The sequence below is a fragment of the Castor canadensis genome, chromosome 10 (assembly GCF_047511655.1).
Source record: "Castor canadensis chromosome 10, mCasCan1.hap1v2, whole genome shotgun sequence".
Classification (NCBI taxonomy): domain Eukaryota; kingdom Metazoa; phylum Chordata; class Mammalia; order Rodentia; family Castoridae; genus Castor; species Castor canadensis.
In genome coordinates this window covers 80444426-80464773 of record NC_133395.1, presented here as the reverse complement: position 1 = coordinate 80464773, position 20348 = coordinate 80444426, and the positions used below count along the sequence as shown (strand labels likewise).

Here is a 20348-nt window from a genome sequence, read left to right as displayed (position 1 = left end):
GAACCTGGGGAGTCTGAATTGTTGGTGGCTACCAGGTTGCACAATTCTGGTGGCCACCACTTATTATTGGCACCAAAAATGTCATCTCTTGGTATGCACAGTGGGTAGTTACCCTAGATTATACATCAGGGCTGTCTGGCCTTAACCATGCGCTGATATGGCTGCCTCACCACTAGTGCCTTTTTTTGTTTGTTTGTTTGTTTTTAAGGTTCTACAGAACTGGGGCTTGAACTCAGGACCTCTCACTTGCTAGACAGGCTCACTAACACTTGAGCAATGCCCTAGCCCACTACCAGTCTCTTAAACTATTAAAATTTTAAATATTTTCCTAATGTGAATTTTGATTTGTTCCATGACTTTTTCTTGTGTGTTTCATTTTGAAGATTCTTGGATCTCCCAGTCAGCATCATTTCCCCGTAATAAGAAACAACCAGGGGTGGAATCTTTACCACCAGTGGCCTCGCTTCCTAAACAGATTTTCCAGCCTTCTGCCCAACAGCAACTTACTAAACCAGCTAAAATCACTTGTGCAAACTGCAAAAATCCTTTACAGAAAGGACAGACAGCTTATCAACGAAAAGGATCAGCTCACCTCTTTTGTTCAACTACCTGCCTTTCTTCTTTTTCTCATAAACGTGCTCGAAAGACACGAAATGCAGCGTGTAAAAAGTAAGAAGTAATTTTCAACATTTCTCCCTGTAGTTGTGAGTACTAGCAGTATAAATAAATACATTGAATGTAATCACTAACTGAATAGACTCATGATAGAATTATTGCCAGGGTGTCTTCAACAGTGTTTCAGAGCTATAGGCTCATTTACACTGTACTTATTCTGGATAGAGAAATATAATACAGGTAAAGAAGTACATTGCTCCACTCTTTCACACTGTCTCTGTCTCTGCCCTTGTCTTATCCTAAGTTAGGGAGTAAGTTACTACCAGCCTTTAATGCTTCTAAAAAGCTAAAGAAGTGGAGTAAGTTTCTTGTATACAAAAGATTTTTTTTTTAATTTTAATTTTTATTTCTTTTATTCATACATGCATACAATGTTTGGTTCATTTCTCCCCCTACTCCCCACCCCCCCGCCCCCGCCACCTTGCTACCAGGCAGAAACTATTTTGCTCTTATCTCTAATACTACAAAAGATTTTTATCTTGGAATCTTCTCTTTCCATATTTATTAGAAACTCATGGCAATAAAGTCAAAAGTGGATTTTACTACACCCCAAAGTTACAGTTAATTCCTAGGATTAAGTCACAATTAAATGAAAAATGTCAGTTACCGTTCATAAAGTACATTGTTCTGGACTGGAGGTGTGGCTCAAGCAATAGAGCCCTTGCCTTGCAAGCGAGATGCCCTGGGTTCAAATCCCAGTCCCATCAAAAAAAAAAAATGTATTGTTCTTAAATTGTGGTCTCTTTTGTGTTTCAGAGATGCACCCAGAAAGCAGACTTCTTCTAGTCCTGCAGTGGAATCAAGCAAATCCTTTCAAGAATTTTATAGTACATCTTCTTTGCCTCCCTACGAAGACAACCAGAATCTTAAAAAAGGAGTTTTAAATAAGTCAAGATGTACAATCTGTAGTAAATTAGGAGAGGTCTGGATTTTTTTTTTCCAATACTGGGATTTGAACTCAGGACCTATACCTCAAGCCACTCCACTAGCCCTTTTTTTGTGATGGGTTTTTGCAAGATAGGGTCTCTTGAACTATTTGCTCAAGCTGGCTTTGAGCTGTGATCTTCTTGATCTCTGCCTCCTGAATAGCTAGGATTATAGGCATGAGCCACTGGTGCCTGGGTAGGTCTCGATTTTTATACCTAAATTATTAGGTATAATTTTAACTTTTAAGTGCTATTGTAAACTCTGTCATCTACATAGACCACATAATCATACTTGTATATCATGAAGTTAAAAGGAAGAGTAAGGCTATGTTAGATCTATTTTACTAAAAACAATGATAGAGCATGACTGTAATCCCAGCTACTCTGGAAGAGAGGCAGGAGTATGTTTGAAGCCAGCCTGAGCAAGGCAAAGAGCTGTGGTGTGGCTCAAACTGTAAAGCCTTTTCAAGCATGAGAGAGGCTCTGGGTTCAATCCCCAGTACTGCCTACTGTGGAAACTACACATCTATTTTAGGGAATTAACTGTAATCATAAACAAGGCAGTAGTTTATGGTGAATTTTGTTTATATTAACACAAAAGTGCAATTTTAGGGTATGCAGGAAGCAACACATTCTGATATGAGAAAATGTGAAACAAGTGGAATGAATGAATGTTTTTCATTTGATCTTAAGTAGTATTTTGCTCTTTCAAGTTGCTAGGAGAGGAAGAAACAGGTATTCAGACAGTCCTCGATTTACATTGTCCTTAGTAACTAAATTGGGTGTTGGTTCCCACAGTGCAAATCAAGGAATACAAGTTTTATCACAAATACCACATTGAGAACAGCCTTACTGATGGATACATTAATAGCATCCAAAGTATAGATAATGATTACCTATTCCTCCCAAAATGTTCTGGGCAGTGAATGTTTATAATATTATCTAAGAATTCCCAGTCCATTTCTTTTGAGCATATTGTATCAAAAATAAACTCATTTAGCTACAGCTGATCCAAGCTTATAATTCTAGCATTTGGGAGGCTGACGCAGAAGAATCTTGAGTTTGAGGCCAGCCTGGGCTATATAGGGAGACACTCTCAAAAGAAAAAGCCCAAAAATATCAGCTCATTTTCTCTCATTCTTAAATGTCTTCAGGAAAGTTATTACTGATTTTATTGCTTTTAATCTTCATTTTAAAGAAATTTAAAAGTGAATAACTGTGTTTTTAAATATTTTTCCTGAATGTATCTTTCAATGAAATATTATTAGGAGTTCTTTGTTTCTTTTGCAGAAAATACTTGATCACTTAGTATAGTAATCTGGTTCATACATTAAACTGGTAAAAACAGATATTACACTTAATCTTAGCCCAGAAAGTTGAGGAGCCACCGGGTGCTGGTGGCTCACACCTGTAATCCTAGCTACTCAAGAGTCAGAGATCAGGAGGATCATTGTTTGAAACCAGCCCAGGGCAAATAGCTCCCAAGTCTCTATCTCAAAAATAACACAAAAAAGGACTAGTGGAGTAGCTCAAGTGATAGAACACCTGTCTAGCAACCATGAGGCCCTGAGTTCAATCTCCAGTACCACCAAAAAAAAAAAGCAATAAACAATGGTTTATTTTAGTTCACAAATTTTGGTTCTTTTCTTTTAGATTCGCCATGAAGTCAGTGTTAATAATATAACACATAAACTGTGCAGTAATCATTGCTTTAATGAGTACAGAGAGGCCAATGGTCTAATAATGAACTGCTGTGAACAGTGTGGAGAGTACATGCCCAATAAGAATACTGGGAACAGCATCTTCATTGGAGGTCAGCAGAAAAGATTTTGCTGCCAGAGTTGTGTTAACGAATATAAACAGGTAATTCTTTTCAATGAAATTTAAATGGTCGCATATATATAATAGTTTTACTGTTTGCTTACATTAACTACTTTTATTTAGACCCTCATCTGGTTTTCATTTTATCCTTCTGTCATTGAGCTGACCCCTCCTTGTTAAGTATTGAAATTATCTATCCGTGGTTTGACTTTTAATGTTCGCTTTTCACAGAAGTTACAAGAATTTTTTTTTTCTTCTGTACTATTTTTGTACTCATACTAACAACTTGATAGTTCTACTTATTCCACATTCTGATTAAAATTTGGTAATATGGGAAGGAGGAAGTAATGACCCAATCATTGTATACACATATGAATAAAGGAAATTTTAAAAAAATAATAAAATATATGATCAACATTTTTTAAAAAAATTTTTGGTAATATGGTGGTGTGGCTCAGTGATAGGGTGCTTACCTGGCATGTGCAACGCCCTGATTTTAATCCCTAGCACTGCAATAAACAAAAAAATTAAAATGTTTAACAACTGTCAGTTAGCTAAGTTAATTTCCTCGATTCTTTCTCTTCTCTTAAATGAAAAGAATATTAAACTAAAAGATAAAAAGAAGCCAAGTGCTAGTGAGTCACACCTATAATCCTAGCTTCTTAAGAAGCTGAGATCAGGCCAGCTGGGGTAAGTAGTTTGCAAGATCCCATCTCCAAAATAACCAGAGCAAATGAACAGGAGGTGTGACTCAAGCGGTAGACCTGCTTTGCAGTTGTGACGCTCTGAGTTCAAATCCTAGTCACACACATATACAAGGATATAAGGATACCTTACATCCCTTACCTCCAATGCCTTACCAGTCTCTTTCTTCAAACTATAATTTTGAGCTGAACACAGTGCCCACACCTGTAATCCCAGCTACTTGGGAGGCAGAGATTGGGAGGATCTTCATTCAAGGCCAGCCCAGGCAAAAAGTTAGCAAGACCCCATCTCAGCAAGTAAGCTGGACATGGTGGTACACAACTATGAACCCATCTATGCTGGAAGTTGTAGATGGTAAGATTGCGGTCTTAGGCCAGCCCTGTCAAAAATTCTAGACCCTTTCTGTATAATAACTAACACAAAACTGGCTAGGGGTATGGCTCAGGTGGTAGAGGCTGCCTAGCAAGTACAAGTTCAAACCCCAGTGCCACCATTTCTTTCTTTTTTTTTTTTTTTTTAAAGCCATGCCAGGGATGAAATAATGATCTCAACTTGATAATTTTTTATCACTCATACATCTTCTTTTGTTTTTTGTATTCAAGCCTTCAGTCATGTGTTTTAAATGGGTTATCTTTTTAGCCTTATTATTTGTGTGGGTATTTTAATCTGTTGCCCAGGCTGGCCCCAAATTCCTGGGCTGAAGCAGCCCTGCATCAGCCTCCCAAGTAGTTGGGACAACAGGTGCACACCACATGCCCTGTCCCAGATTGGATTGTCTTTTAATTACTGAGTTGTAGAACTCAGGGCCTCACACTTAACTAGGCAGGCACTCTGCTGCTTAAGGCAGGCCCCCAGCCCATTTCTCAGACTAATTTCTTTCATTGTCTTAAATCTTATTTAAGGAATCTGCCTGCCAAAGTTATGAAAGTATTTTCCTCAGTAATTTTTTTTTTTTTTTTTTTTTTGGTGAGACATGGTCTCACTGTGTGGTCCAAGCTGGCCTCAAACTCTTGGTTGTCCTTTGTCAACCTCCCAGGTGCTTTGGATATAAGTGTGTGCCCCCAAATAAACCAAGTCATAATATGAGCTATTTTTTCAAAGAAAGTACATGGCAAAAGTAGCCTAATCAGCTTCTGGTTTTGTTAATAAAAATATCTTATTTGAGCTGGATGCCTGTGGCTCACACCTGTCATCCTAGCTACTTGGGAGGAAGAGATCAGTAGGATTTTGATTCAGAGCCAGCCCTGGAGAAATAGTTTGTGAGACCTTATCTTGAAAATACCCAACACACAAAAGAGGGCCAGTGGAATGGCTCATATGGTAGAGTGCCTGCCTCACAAGCATGAGGCTCTTAGTTTAAACCACAGTACCACCCCTCCAAAAAACCTATTATATAATTTTTATTTTATTCATATGTGCATACAATTCCTGATCTTTTTATCTATCCTAAGGGCAATAAGTTTATAAACTCTGGAAAAACAGACCTTTCTCCTCTAAAAGGCATAAGGCTTGCACATAGGTTACAATTTTTTTCTCCTAAATAGACAACAGAAAGGGAGCAAATGGGAACACACGCATAGTCAAAATAGGCTGCAGACAAATATCCAGACCTTCTTGAAATACTGTATTGCCTGCCACTTTGATCCCTTAGGAAAAAAGTCTGTTCATTCTACCATTCATAGTTAGTGCAGTGCAACTCAGGTCTGGCCAATCTAGGTAGAAAGGAAAGGTTCTATAAGTATCCTCCCCACACACATCCTGCCCCTAGTGGATGAGTATTTTAAAGTGATTAATGACAAGTCTTCTGAGAATACCAGTGGAGAAAGCCTTAGTGATATATGAAGACCTTAAGAAAAAACTTGAAGTCTTGTCATTAGTGGTTTATTACTGAGTAGGATATGCAGTCATAAAATACAAAGACTGATTCTTGAGCCAGTTCTCAACCAGGGATTTATTTTGGTCCCCTTGGGAACATTTAAAAATGTCTGGTCATATGTTTTACTGTTATACTGGTGCTGTTGGCATCTGGGAATGCTATTAAACATCCTATAGTGCACATGAGAGTCCCTCACAAGTAGTTATTCTGCCCACGAAATTCTGTAATCAAAAGGTAATTCCAATGGTGTGTGTAGTGAACCTGATGAGAGGAAGGGAGCTAAATGTCCATCTTTCTCACTGAGAAGTCAATTGATGATACCTAACACTGGGAGGAAAAATCAGTATATAGTGAAACAAATTTGATACTAGAAGATTCAGAAATAAAAGCTGCCTATAATCCCAGAACTCTGGTAGATGGAAGCAGGAGGATCGTGAACTCGAGGCCAGCAACATAAGAGGTTAGGGCTGTGTAGCTCAGTGGGTGAACAAAAAGTTATAAGTGGTTAACTTACAAAGAGGAAATGAGTGGGAGTGGGAGTGGTAGAGGACTGCTCTTTGTTTTAATTAACCTGGTATAACTAGTTGATGCTTTATACTAAATTTTTAAATGTTAAAGATACTGAAATTAAGATGTTAATCTAACCCAAAGTCACACATTTGAAACCTTCATTCGTTTGCTGTATTGCCTTCAATAGAAATATTTAATTATATGTGTACCTCGTCTTCCCCAGTAAGCCATAAATTTTCAGTTTAGTAATCTCTACAGTAGTAAACCTAACATATGGAGTGACTCAGTCACTGACCTGGGGTACTTCTGAGAGTGAAATGAGATTCTGTTAAAAGATCCATGCTCTCCACCTTGTTATCTTTCTCTCTAATAGTATTTTGTCTTGTATTTTTAGACACACACTCACTATGTTGCCCTTGTTGGTTTTAAGCTCCTGGGCTCAAGTGATCCTCCTGCTTCAGCCTCCTAGGTAACTAGGACTTATGGCCATTCCCAGATGTTTTTTGGTTTTGTCTTTGTTTTGGGGAGGTAGTATTGGGGTTTGAGCTCTAAGCTTCCTGCTTGCTAGGCAGGTACTTTACCACTTGAGCCATGTCCCCAGCCCCTCTAGTAGTTTTTGATGGTGGTCATCATTTGTTTTTTGTTGATGTTATTGTTGTTTTATCATTTAAAACAAGTTTTAAAAACAGATTTTAAAAAGTATTATAAAATACTTAACTTTCATTGGCTTTAAGGTTTATGTTGCTGCCAAATTTTGCACATAACTGAACTTTCAAATCTGCTAACACCCACTGAATTTACTCCACTCTGGATTCTAAGGCATCAGTTTTGTCTTGCAAATTTTTCTTTGCATCTTCTAACATTTCCTGGGTTTCTTCTTGAGAGTAGCTAATGAAAACATTCTCGATTTGATACAGAATCATTAAGCTGTCATCATCTGCAAGCAGGATGTCATCACAAGCATCTTCAAAATTTTGGAGTTCTGTTTTACTTCTTTTTCTTCCTTTAGCTCTGTGATTTTACTTGTGCTCTGAGAAAATTTGTTTATCTTTTGTTGATCTTCGAAAGTAATGTAGATATCATCTGTGCCATCTTCGTAGTGGTGGCCATCTTGGGACTGGTTTTTTTGTTTTGTTTTTAATAGTCTTTAGTTATTACCTGTCTCACCTATCATATATTTAGTTCCGGTTTTTATTCAGGTCATCAGTAAAAAATGTGTGTGGCTGAAGAATATAGTACTTACACTTAAATATTGCTGAGTTTTTTTGTTTTTTTCTTTTTCAAGCAATCTCACCTGAGAATCCCTAGAGAAAGTTCTGGAGTGATATGGATGGGGAAAACACAAGCAGTTTAACTTTAGAACCTAGAGTGTAGGGCAGAAAATGAGTCTTTGCATAAGGGTTTGCTGGATCAACCAGTATTATCTTTTTATCATCAGTTTTTTTCTGATTAACATTGAAGAATTGTCAAGTAAATAAGAGTGTCCATGTATGTTTCAATAATCATAACTAACCTGAGTTCAGATACTTAGGGTTTCACATGTATTTTCTCTCATTTAATCATTTAATCTTCCTAGTTAGGTGCAATTAGTATTCTTGTTTTGTTGCTGAGGAAACCGCAACATAGACAATTAAGTAGCTTGCCCAACATATATTATGGAAGTAATTTATCAATTGAGAACTATAACAATAGCAACTTGACTCCTTCCCTGCTCATTATCAAGAAATGCAGGATCAGTGGATGCAGGTGGTTTACACCTGTAATCCTAACTACTCAGGAGGCAGAGATCAGGCAGTTTGAGGTTAGAAGCCAGTCCCAGGCAAATAGTTCAAGTGAGCCTATTACACAAAAACCCATGACATTAAAAGGGCTGGTGGAGTGAATGGAGTGACCTGCTTAGCAAGTGTGAGGCCCTGAATTCAAATCCTTGTGCCACCAAAAAAAAAAAGAAATGCAGGATCTCTTGACCTCTCTTTCTAAGACAACCTACTTTCACCTCTGAAAGTGCCTTTCTGTTCTTAATAAACTATGCTTTTATAATGTTTTGTGTTTTGCCCAAAATCTCTTGCCATATACAAGAATCACTATAGCTACATTGAACCCCTCTTGTAACATCTTTTGGAGCTGACTCAGATACACTGAGAGAAGTACAGCTACAGAAACCTGAGCAATATTTTGCAGAGATACTAGGACATCACCTTTAGGATAGATAGAATTAAACCTAATGGACTCCAGGCTGTAAAACTACAAATGATACACTGGCTCCTCTAAACTCTTGAGAATGGCTCCTCTTCCTCAGACACAACTCTCACTGGTTACAATCTCCAAAGGATATTCCCCCTTCTATAGGGCCTCTTGGATTGTCTCTGACCTGGGATCTTAGCTGTCCCCATCGATAGAGAGCACTTGCCGGGGCCTATGCCCCATACCAGAATGAAGCAACCAAAGACTTGACTTCAACTTCCCATTCCCTACAAGAGTTCAGGATCTTGAGTCCTTGAGGCGGGTTGGAGGAATGATAGGTAGCAGTTAGACGTGAGCGATGGGGATATGCAAAGGAAACCCTAAAATGGAGACCCCTTGGTTCAGTGTGTACATGCTGAAGGCGCCATTCTCTTTCTCATAGCCTGCTTACTTACATGCTGCAAGCCAAACTTATCTAGACCAAGGCTTCTGGCTCCACATCCTTGTGAAACCCTGAGACAACGGACAGGGAGAGGCTGGATGGGCAGCTCTTCCTCAGGATTAACTTTGCTGGTATGCACAGCATCATTTGTGGCCACCTGCATGTAGTCCCAAGTAAAGAAAAAAATGCTCAGTCTAATCTAGTTAAGGCCATCTACTTTGACCAAGAGTTGCCTTTTGCCTGTAACCATGTCATCATAATCTCACTGTACTTTTAAGTTTTTCTCACTTCTTCCCTCTATGGGTTTTTCTTAGGTGGTCATGGGTAATTGCATGTGCAGAGTGATTCTTGAGAAAGTTGTAATTCTTTCACAACGTCCATCTCAGTCACTATCTGTAGGCTGGTCTGTGGGAGGGACCTGACACTCCAAGTCTCTTAAACTTCAATGAAAACCTTTGCTGAATATATGTTGTGGTAATTCTCAACCTTTTGTTTGTTTGTTTTTTCATGTTAGTCTTTTTCTACCTCTCTTTCTGAGACAACATACCTTCAGCCTTGAAAGTTCCTTTCCTGTTAATAAACCTAATAAAATTTTACTAAAAAGAAAAGGGGGATAAAATGCTTCGAGAGAGAAGACCTAAGTAATACTGCAAGCTTGGTCTCTTTCTCTCTTATGTGGTTCTCATATAGTAGTCTCATATAGTTCCATAGTTTCAATAAACATATATTTTGATGACTTACAAATCTATTTGCCATTTGTATTTCTCAAGTGGCTCAAAGCCTGTCTAGCAAGTGTGAGGCCTTGAGTTCAAACTCCAGTACTGCCAAAAAAAAAAAAAAAAATCGTCTGTGCTTCTAAGCTGATTCTGTTTTAATCTTTAAAGAAGTTCTCCATGAAACTAAGGCAGATACCTTAAAGCAACTGAGGCCAATAGGAAAAGGGGACCAGGAACTAGAGAAAAGGTTAGATCAAAAAGAATGAACCTAGAAGGTAACACCTACGCACAGGAAATCAATGTGAGTCAATGCCCTGTATAGCTATCCTTATCTCAACCAGCAAAACCCTTTGTTCCTTCCTATTATTGCTTATACTCTCTCTACAACAAAATTAGAGATAAGGGCAAAATAGTTTCTGCTGGGTATTGGGGGGGGGGGAGCGGGAGGGGGTGGAGTGGGTGGTAAGGGAGGGGGTGGGGGCAGGGGGGAGAAATGAACCAAGCCTTGTATGCACATATGAATAATAAAAGAAAAAATGAAAAAATAAATAAATAAATAAATAAAGAAGTTCTCCATATGTTAGTATATTTAAAATAGTATGCTCCATTGTTACTTTAAATTCGTGAGTACTTTTGTTAGAACAAATTTAAAAAGTCATTTACCTAATTAATGATGAATGATGAACCAAGTATTAAGAATTTCTGCCAGGCGCCAGTGGTTCATATCTATAATTCGAGCTACTCAGGAGGCAGAAAGATCAGGAAGATCATGGTTTGAAGCCAGCCTGGGCAAATAGTTCTAGAGACCCTGTCTGGAAAAACCAATCTCAAAAAAGACCAGTGGAGTGACTGAAGGTGTAGGCCCTGAGTTCAAACCCCAGTGCTACAAAAATAAATAAATAAATTTCTGAGCCAGGTGCTGATGGCTCATGCCTATAATCCTAGCTAACGGGGAGGGGGGCGGCAGGGACAAATCAGGAGGCTCTCTTAGCCTAGAAATAGTTCAAAGAGACCCTATCTCAAAAATACCCAACACAGACACACAAAAGGGCTGGTGGAGTGACTCAAGTGGTAGATTACCTGTCTAGCAAGCATGGCCCTGAGTTCAAACCCCACTACCACCTCCCTCAAAAAAAATAGAGATCTCTCTGTATGTTGTGTGTGTGTCCATGTTCATGTGTATTGAATGATTATAAATGTCAGTTTCACCATTAAAATTAATAGCTACTGGGCTGGAGGCATGGCTCAAGTGATAGAACACATGCCTAGCAAGCATAAAGCCCTGAGTTCAAATCCCATACCCCCAAAAGATTTGTTGACAAAATTAATAGCTATTAGGGGCTGGGTATTTGGCTGAAATAGCAGAGAGCTGCCTAGCAAGTATGAGTTTAGACCTCAGTACCATTCCTCACTCCCCCAAAATACTAATGGCAAATGAATTTTTTTTTTTTTTGGTACTGGGGTTTGAACTCAGGGCCTCACAGTTGCCAGGCAGGTACTCTGTTGTGTGAGGTACTCCATAAATCCTGTTCTCTGTTGGGTATTTTCAGATAGGGTTTCGTAAACTATTTGCCCCTGCTGGCCTTCAAAACTTGATCCTCCTGATCTCTGCCTGCTGCATAGTTAGGATTAGAGGCATAAGCCACTGATGCCCAGCTTCACATAAACTTTTTATAACAACTCATATAATTAACATAATCTACAATTCACCGTATACAATTTTAGAACATTTTCACCAGTTCCAAAAGAAACCTCATATCCATTAACAATTCATTTCCACCCCATTGCCTCCTTAAAAGTCCTAGACAACTGTTAAAATTTTTTTTCCTATAAGTTTTTCCTATTCTGGACATTCCACATAAATGGACTCATGTGGTCCTTTGTAACTGCCTTCTTTCATACCGTTTTCAAGGTTCATCCATGTTGTATATATCAGTACATTTGGTTTTGTTGCCATATAGTATTCTGTTAAATGAAGAATACTGCATTTTTATTTACTCACTTGTGGACAATTGAGTTGCATTTTTTACTCTTACAAATAATGTTTCTATAAACTTTTGTATATAAATTTTTGTGTGAACATATATTTTAATTCATCTTGAGTATGTTCCTTGGAGTAGAATTGTTGAGTAATGTGGTAACTGTTTTCTGAAACAGCTGCACCATCTCACCTTTCAGCATCCCCTTCTGGAGGTCCCTGTTTTTCTGAGTCTTTCACAGCAATGTCCTGATGGGTATGAAGTACTTTGCCTCACCATTTTGAATCACATGTCTTTGATGACTAATGATGCAGATCTTTCCATTGTGCTTATTGGACATTTCTGCATATGTCAATTTTTAAAATGTTAAAAATTCTAAAGTAAAATTGTAATCCTGTTTCTCCCCAGATGATAGAAACAAAACCAACAGCTTCAGAAAACAGAAAAAGGAATGCTATTAGACAAGAAACTGAAAGAAAATTATATGCACCATCCAATATACTTTTAGAAAAAATAGATAAAATACCAGAAAAAAAGGAAAAGACTCCAGAGCTACAGGTTTCTGCAGAATACAGCTCAGATATATTAGTGAACAAACAGAATGTGAGTTTACCTTCTTTTATGTCAGCTGTAGCTGACAAATTTCAAGAGCAACTGGAAGACAAAACATCAGAGGACTCCATAATACCAGTCATTCTTTCTGCAGATCCAGGTACATGGCCCCGAATTTTAAACATTAAGCAACGGGATACTCTTGTTGAAAATGATCCACCTCAAGTAAGAAATTTTAACTTTCCAAAAGACAATACAGGGAGGAAGTTTTCAGAAACTTACTATACACGAATTCTCCCGAGTGGTGAAAAAACCACTAGATCCTGGTTACTTTACTCAACCTCAAAAGATTCTGTGTTTTGCCTGTATTGCAAACTCTTTGGAGAAGGAAAAAACCAACTGAAAAATGAGAATGGATGTAAAGATTGGCAGCATTTATCACATATCCTTAGTAAACATGAAGAAAGTGAGATGCACATTAGCAATGGTGTTAAATATTCAAAATTAAAATCTGATCTGAAAAATAATAAAACTGGAATCGCAGAACACAGATTGTATGACAATGAGAAAAATGATGGTGTGCTGCTGTTATACACATAATGTGGTTTTTAACACGTCAGTGTCTTATATTACCCAGAAAATGTCTGTACAAGTTAGTGCCATTATGTTGTGAGGCTGCTACACAGAGTGACTTAGAATTCAGCAGTAAGACCAATAGCAAATAAACAGTAAAGAATGTTCCTCTTCCAAAACGAAAACTCATTGAATTCAACAGTTATTACAGGTTTTAGTAAAGATAGCTTTTTTATTTTCTCAACCTGTCAGTTCTCACCTTTTTAAAATTGACATTTGAGGACTGCCATTTAATAGATTTGATAATACTCTGTTCTGATTTCCATGAAAGACAAAGGAAAGGCTTGAATTTATCAATAGCGGTTGAAATAAGATGCTTCTGTGACTAAGCATTCTCAACATTATTGTTAAAATAAAAACACTGAAACAGTTTAAGAACAGGAAACTACAGCTTTTTGCTATAAGCCAAATACTTTATTTCTTTTAAGCAAAAAATTTTTCTGTTTGAGCAAAACAGCATCACTTGTATTAAATTAAGGTAGTTAATTTGCATTTTATTGGCTTTATATTTTTGTTTTTAATTTGTAAATGTTTTTATCTTTATTGTTATATCAGTACTATAAGCCTAAGGAATATATACCTATTTTTATGTTGGTAAAAATATAAGAACTATTAAAATAAAATATGTTAACTTACTAGTGTTGTAGATTTTTTTTTCCTGTAAAAGACGACATGTGTAAATTTTGAGTAGTTATGGATATAAATTTTTTAGGTGGTCAGCTAATGTAATTATCACTATGAATTTAGTAGTTCTTCCTTTTGTTTCTGTTTTCTCTCTCTTTTTTTTTTTTTTTTCAGTACTGAGCTTTGAACTTAGGTCCTCACTTTTGTTAGGCATGCACTTTACCACTTGAGCAACTCCCAGCCCTTTTTTTATGTTGGGTATTTGCTCAGGCTGGCCTCCAACCTCAGTCCTCCTGATCTCTGTCTCCCAAAGTAGCTAGGATTATAGGTGTCAGCCCTGGTGCCCAATTCATGACATTATTTTTGGGAATAATCAAGAAAATCATTCTCTTTAAATTATAGCCGTTCTGGTTTTTTGACGTGTATCATTTCATCTTTGAGATTTGGACCTGAATATGGTTTTGAGATGTGTCAAAAAAAAAAAATACAGTTTACTCTCAAAGGAGGCCTAAGAGGATACTCTACAACATGTAACATAGGTTTGCAGTTTTTTTGCAAATGATTAATGTGCTTATTATTTCATGAACATCCACCAATCAATTGAATGACAGATTTCTTGTATAATCGTATTAGACTCATGTATCTGAGCAAATTAATAAAGTCAACCAGTTGCTACTTAACATAATTTAGTAATACCAAGTTGATTCATTGAGAAAATAAAATTAGATCTTCAACTTACTGCACACCTGCAAGATTTCATAAATTCTTAATAATGAGTTAAATGTAAAATCTTCAAAAGACACATGTAGGTGCTGAGTTGATCTGTGTTCAGTGTAAATCCTTCAACTTTCCAGTATGTTTGGCATTTTTTTATAACAAAATGTGAGAGGAGTCATGGCAGTGCATACCTGTGATCCCAAGACTTGAGAGACAGGAAGATCATAGGTTCAAGGCCAACCAGGGCTGTATCACCAGACCCTGTCTCAAAAATAAATATTAGAGGAAAAACCAGTTATAAATTTAGAAGATAAAAATATAAATCTCTAGGTGGGAATAATTCTTTTTCTTTCATTTTCAAGTTCTTTTTTGTTGTTTTTACTTGTGGTGTTGCTGAACTCAGGGACTTGTGCTTGCTAGGCAGACACATTACTACTTGAGCCACTCTGCCAGCCCTTTTTACATTGGTTATATTTTTTGAGATAAGGTGTCACTTTATGCCCAGACTGGCCTGCCCCACAGTCCTTTTTGTGCTTCCCCTGTAGCTGAGATGACAGGCACACACCACCATACCCAGCCAATGATTGAGATGAGGTTTCAAGAACTACTTGTCCGGGCTATTCTTGAACCTCGATCCTCCCAATCTCCCCGCTCCCAGGTAACCAGAATTATAGGCTTAATCCACCATGCCAGCTTCCAGCTCTGTTATTACATTGTAAAATTAGCATGTTCTCTTAGTCAAAAGAAGAGAGACAACAGAAGTGAAATCCTCTTTGCCATCCCTCACCTCTGCAGCTGCAGGATTTGTCAGCAGGGATATGGTATCCCTGGGATTTGTTTCCAGCTTTCTAATTTCACTGAGAAAAGCATTAGAAAAAAATGATCTACCATGATTTAAGATTAAAAAAAAAATGGGACAGTCTCAAGAAATGGCAATGCCAATTAATATTGATTAATGGGATTTTTTTATCTCAGAAGATAAGGGTGTATTGTTCAATTTTCCTCTTGAATTTCCTGGCCTCCTCTCAGTGATAGGAACCAAGAAGAGTTGCCAATGACCTTTTTTTTTTTTTTTTTTTTTTTTTTGTGAGACAAGTTCTTGTTATGTTACCCAGGCTGACCTAGGATTCCTGGGATCAAGCTATCCTCCTGCCTCAGACTCCTGAGTAGCTGGTACTGCACCCCAACTCTAATAACCATTTTGTGCATACAAGGTACAGTTTGCTTCATAGAATCAGAAAGCTGGGAAGATTATAAAAGTGAATAAGTAATTGAACAGAAGAGTTCAGTCAAGGTCAACAGAATGTGGAATCTTTTAGGTCACATTACTTTTTCAAAGCTTTGCTTTTAATTTAAAACTCCAACTCTTTGGCACAACATAAGACAGGCAGTTGCAATCAGGGACAGATTAGGGAAAGAGGTAGAAAAAGGCAATATTTAACTACAAAGTTTTTAGAAATGAAACCGTGTTCTGTAATGTTGAATTGCAAAGTGTGACCATGTTACGGCTGAAATCAAGAATTTCAGGAGCTGAGCTGAAGGTGTGACTTACATGGTATTGCACCTGCCTGTTAAGCAAGAGGCCCTGAGTTTAAGCCCAATTACATAAAAAATTTAAAAAGAATTTAAGGAACTGGGGATTGAACTCAGGACTTTGGTCCTGGAACCAAAACAAATTATTTTTTGTTTGAGAATTTAACTAACTGGACCTGAAACAAATTGAAGGTAGGTACTGAAGTCTTTTTTGAGAAAGTGTGAAGTTAGTTTGAGAAGATAGTGGTGATACTGAAAAGTATAGAAAGTTTTCAAAAAATTACAGATTTTTAAGACAGTAATTTAAGATAGCTGGTCATGAACTAATAATCTAGAAGTCACATTTGCAGTGAAGAAGAAATTAATATAAGAAGGTAAGCTGGGAGACTAGAAGCATGGCTCAAATGATAGTGCATTTGCCTAGCAAGTTCAAAGCTCTGAGTTCAAACTTCTGTGCAACCAAAAAAAGAAAACAAAACAAGGTAAGCTGGGCACACTAGTTCACACCTGTAACCTCAGCTAGTTGGGAGGCTGAGGCAGGAGAATCATGAATTTAAGGCCAGTCTAGGCTACAGAGCAAGAACCTATCTCAACAACAAATAAATATATAAAATCCATTTATGTATGTGTACATACACACATATAAAGGTATTGCAAACAAGTTAGGTCACAGTTGTTAGGTCAGCAAATTTGGTGGAATGGATAAAATCCCTTAACAACTTAATCAAGAAGAAATAAAAAATCTCAATAGGCATGTGTCTACTCAAGAAATTGACTGAAATTAACAAACCTTTTCAAGACAAAAATTGCAGGCTCATTTCTCTGGGGAACTCTTCAAGATATTTAAGGAGAAAATAATACTAATCTTACACACACTCAGAGAATAAATGAAAGGAGCCCTCCCCAACTTTTTTTTTTCCTTTTTTTTTTTTTGGTGATACTGGGGTTTAAACGGGGATTTTGCACTTGCTAGACAATTCCTCCAGCCTCCCAATTTATTTTATAAGGTCAGAAATAGCCAGATAACAAATAGAAGAATAGTACAAGAAAGAAAAACTGTAGGACACTCATGAGCATACTAAGAACCTAACCAAAAATATCAATAATTTGTTCTAGTGGTAAATAAAAAGAATGTTACATCAAAATCAAGTAGAGTTATTTCAGGAATAAAAGATTGGTTTATAGAGTGCCTCCCTGGCAAGCTCTAGGCACTGAATTCAAACCCCAATACTGCCAAAGAAGAGAGGGAAGAAAAGAAAAATCTACAACTAGGGGCTGAGATAGGGGAGTAAATTTGTGGTAAAGTGCTTGCCTAGAATTCTGGAGGCCCAGGGCTCAATTCCCAGAACCAAACAAACAAAAAACCAACAACAATTAAAAAAACCCAACCAATTGAGGAGGTGGCCCAAATAATGAACACACATGTAAGTAAATGTAAAAATGATTTAAAAAAAAAAACTAAAATTCTGTTCATGTTTAATGATGAAACATTAAACTACCTTTCTCTCTCTTTGAATTTGGGGACAAAACCAAGTTATTCACTATCTTATGACCAGCAGCACATGAGGTTCAAGTCAGCTCAATAAGATAAAAAGTATGAAAATTGGAAAAGAAAAATAAGATTCTTTAGTTGGGCATGAGTACTGTAATCTAGTTTGGAAAGGTGAGGCAGAAGGATGCCAAGTTCAATACCAGCCTGGGCTTCATAGCAAGTTGAAAGATCTTGTCACCACACACATAACAAAAAAAAAAGAAACGAAGGATTGTAGCTCAGTGGCAGAGCCCTTCTGTAGCATTTCTGAGGCTCTGTGTTCAATGCCCAGCAATGCAAAAGAAAATAAAACCTGAATGAAGGGAGAAGTACACTATTTTCCTAGATTGGGTAACTAGATATTAACATGTCATTTCTAGTTTTCTTTGTTTGCTTGTTGGGGTTTTTTTTCTGCTTTTTTGTTTGTTTGGTTTTGTCAGTACTGGGGTTTGAACTTTGGGCCTTGTGCTTGCTAGGCAAGCCTCCTATCACTTGAGCCACAGGCCCAGGCCAAGATGTCAGTTCTTCCCATACTGATCTAGAACCAACACAATCCCTTTCATCAGCTTTTCTCACATTTTGTTTTTGGGTGCAAATTAATAAACCAATTCTGAAGTGTAAAGGAAATACAAACTCACAATAAAAGCCAAGAGATTCTTGAAACAAACTTTGAAATTGTCCCTGCTCCTGCTTGTAAAATATGTTGTAAAACTAAAGCTGTGTCTTCTATTATTATATAATAGATCAATTAAATAAAATATTACAGAGCCCTAAAACAAACATATGGATACATAAATACCTGATTTATAACAAAAGCACCACTGTAGTTCAGTAGTGAAAGGATGGTCTTGTCAATGATGTTAAGTTGGATATCCATACAAAAAAGTGAATGTTGACTTCTGTCACACTATACAAAGAAATTATTTGAGATTGAACATAGATCTGAATTGCAAAAAGGTAAGCCGGGTATGGTGGCATACATCTGTAATCCCTGTTACTTGGGAGATGGAAATAGACTCGAGGTCAAGACCAGCCTGGACAAAGGTATCTGTAAGACCCTATCTCAAAAACAAAAATACCTTCATGACCTTGAATAGGCAAGAATTTCTTGAGGACCCAAAAAGTGGTAATTGCTTTTAAAAAATAATTAAGCCAGGTGTGGTAATGCATGACTGTAATTGCAGCTCTCAGGAGGTTGAGGCAGGAAGATGGAGAGTTGGAGGCCAGCCTCAGAATCATAATAAGACCCCGGACTCAAAAATAAATACATACATACATACATAAAGGAAAGAGGGCTGGCAGAGTGGCTGAAGTGGAAGAGCACTGCCTAGCAAATATGAGGTCCTGAGTTCAAACCCCAGTACCACCCAAAACAAAGAAAAATTTCAAAATACATCGTTGAGAACATCTCAAAGATGACAATGGCAGTAACAGCATAGTTTTGCATTTTCTGTAATCACTAACAGAAAGCAAATGGAAACCAAGCATATTGGTGCATATCTGTAGTCCTAGCTATTCAGAAGGCTGAGGCAGGAAAATCACTTGAACCCAGGAGTTCTGCGGCAGTCTGGGCAATGTAGCAATACCCCATCTCAAAAAAATATAGAGCTGGTGGAGTGTCTCAAGTGATAAGAGCACCTGCCTAGCAAGCTCCAGTATCAAGTTCAAACCCCAGTATCACCAATTAAAGTAAGAAGAGAAGAAGCAAATAGCAAAATGGGTCATTCTGGACCTCTTGTCCCAAGAAAACCCACTTTCACCTCTGCAAGTGCCTTTCTAGTCAAAGTTTACTATTCTTAATAAACTATACTTTTTACTATTCTGAAAAAAATCAAAGTGGAAATAGTACTATTTTCTAAAATAGTAGCTATCACGATGTCCTCACAAACTCCAAAACACAGGTGGTTGGGGCAGTCACCAAGGAAAAACCCTGACTATAATCACACTGTCTAAGAAAGCCAAGAAAAGCAAGGGGCGTTTGCATGGATCTGAAAATAGAAGAACCCTAAAGGGCCAACAGTTTTCACTGAAAAGTACAGCAGGTCAATCTGCCAACAGCTGAAAGTGGAAAGGGTTTTCCTAACTCGATAACTGATTAATATAAGCAGACCCTATAAAATCATTGAACTCAGCCAGGCACTGGTGGCTCACGCCTATAATCCTAGCTACTCAAGAGGCAGAGGTCAGGAGGATCATGGTTCAAAGCCAGCCTGGACAAATAGTTTGTGAGAACCTATCTTGAAAAAACGCATCACTAAAAAGGGTGGAGTGGCTTAAGAAGGGTACCGTTAAAAAAACAAAAAAACCTTGAATTGCAGACAAGGATCCTTCCCAGACAAGGCTCCACACAAAGCAGTCAAAATCCAGTAAGGCTGGTGAAGTGACACAAGCGGTAAGAAGTACCTGATTACCAAGCATGAGGTCCTGAATTTAAATCCCAGTACCACAAAAAAAAAAAAAAAAAAAAGAAAAAAAAATCCAGGTAAGAGGTCTCTATTGAGAGCAATCAAAGAGGTTCTAGAGTGGCAGGAAGGCAGAGAAGGGGAAGGGAGACAATGAGTGCTACAGTGAAACAAAGAAAAACCAAAGTTGGGGAATGTTACCTTGGGTAAGACCAGAGAAGGGTCACCTCACCCCAGAGGTTAAAGTGGCCAATGAAATAACATGTGACTATGTGTGGGACAAGCTGTATCCCTCCCCCCATTTCTGTAACCTGCTTTAAATGTGTATAAGGAAAGGCCCCTTTGTTCTCAGGACTCGAGTCCACTGAGTCACTGCCGGCCTACTTAATAAACTTGCTTTCCAAGACCTTTGGTGCCCTCTCTATCTCTGTCTGAGCCCTCCTGCAACATTTCTGGGGTGCTTGTCTGGGATTCAGAGGGTAGTGTTTTCACCTCCTTGTTGCTGATCCAGTGTTTCCAGCC

At 37.8% G+C, this 20348-nt stretch overlaps 1 protein-coding gene and 1 pseudogene across 3 annotated transcripts in view; one reads left to right on the top strand and one right to left on the bottom strand.

The window, feature by feature from the left end:
• Zmym5 (zinc finger MYM-type containing 5) overlaps positions 1-13654 on the top strand; it is a 29361-nt gene extending 15707 nt beyond the window's left edge. For 2 of the 3 annotated variants that reach the window (XM_074043666.1, XM_020177087.2), the window contains exons 5-8: positions 384-669; positions 1432-1597; positions 3255-3464; positions 12243-13654. In XM_074043666.1, the coding sequence (XP_073899767.1) occupies positions 384-669; positions 1432-1597; positions 3255-3464; positions 12243-12986 (1406 nt within the window). In that variant the 3' untranslated portion in view covers positions 12987-13654. Of the gene's footprint in view, positions 1-383; positions 670-1431; positions 1598-3254; positions 4646-12242 lie in introns of those variants that run through there. The other variant, XM_074043667.1, reaches the window with a different exon arrangement.
• LOC109694889 (prefoldin subunit 4 pseudogene) lies at positions 7227-9302 on the bottom strand (annotated as a pseudogene).
• Positions 13655-20348: the final 6694 nt, after the last annotated feature.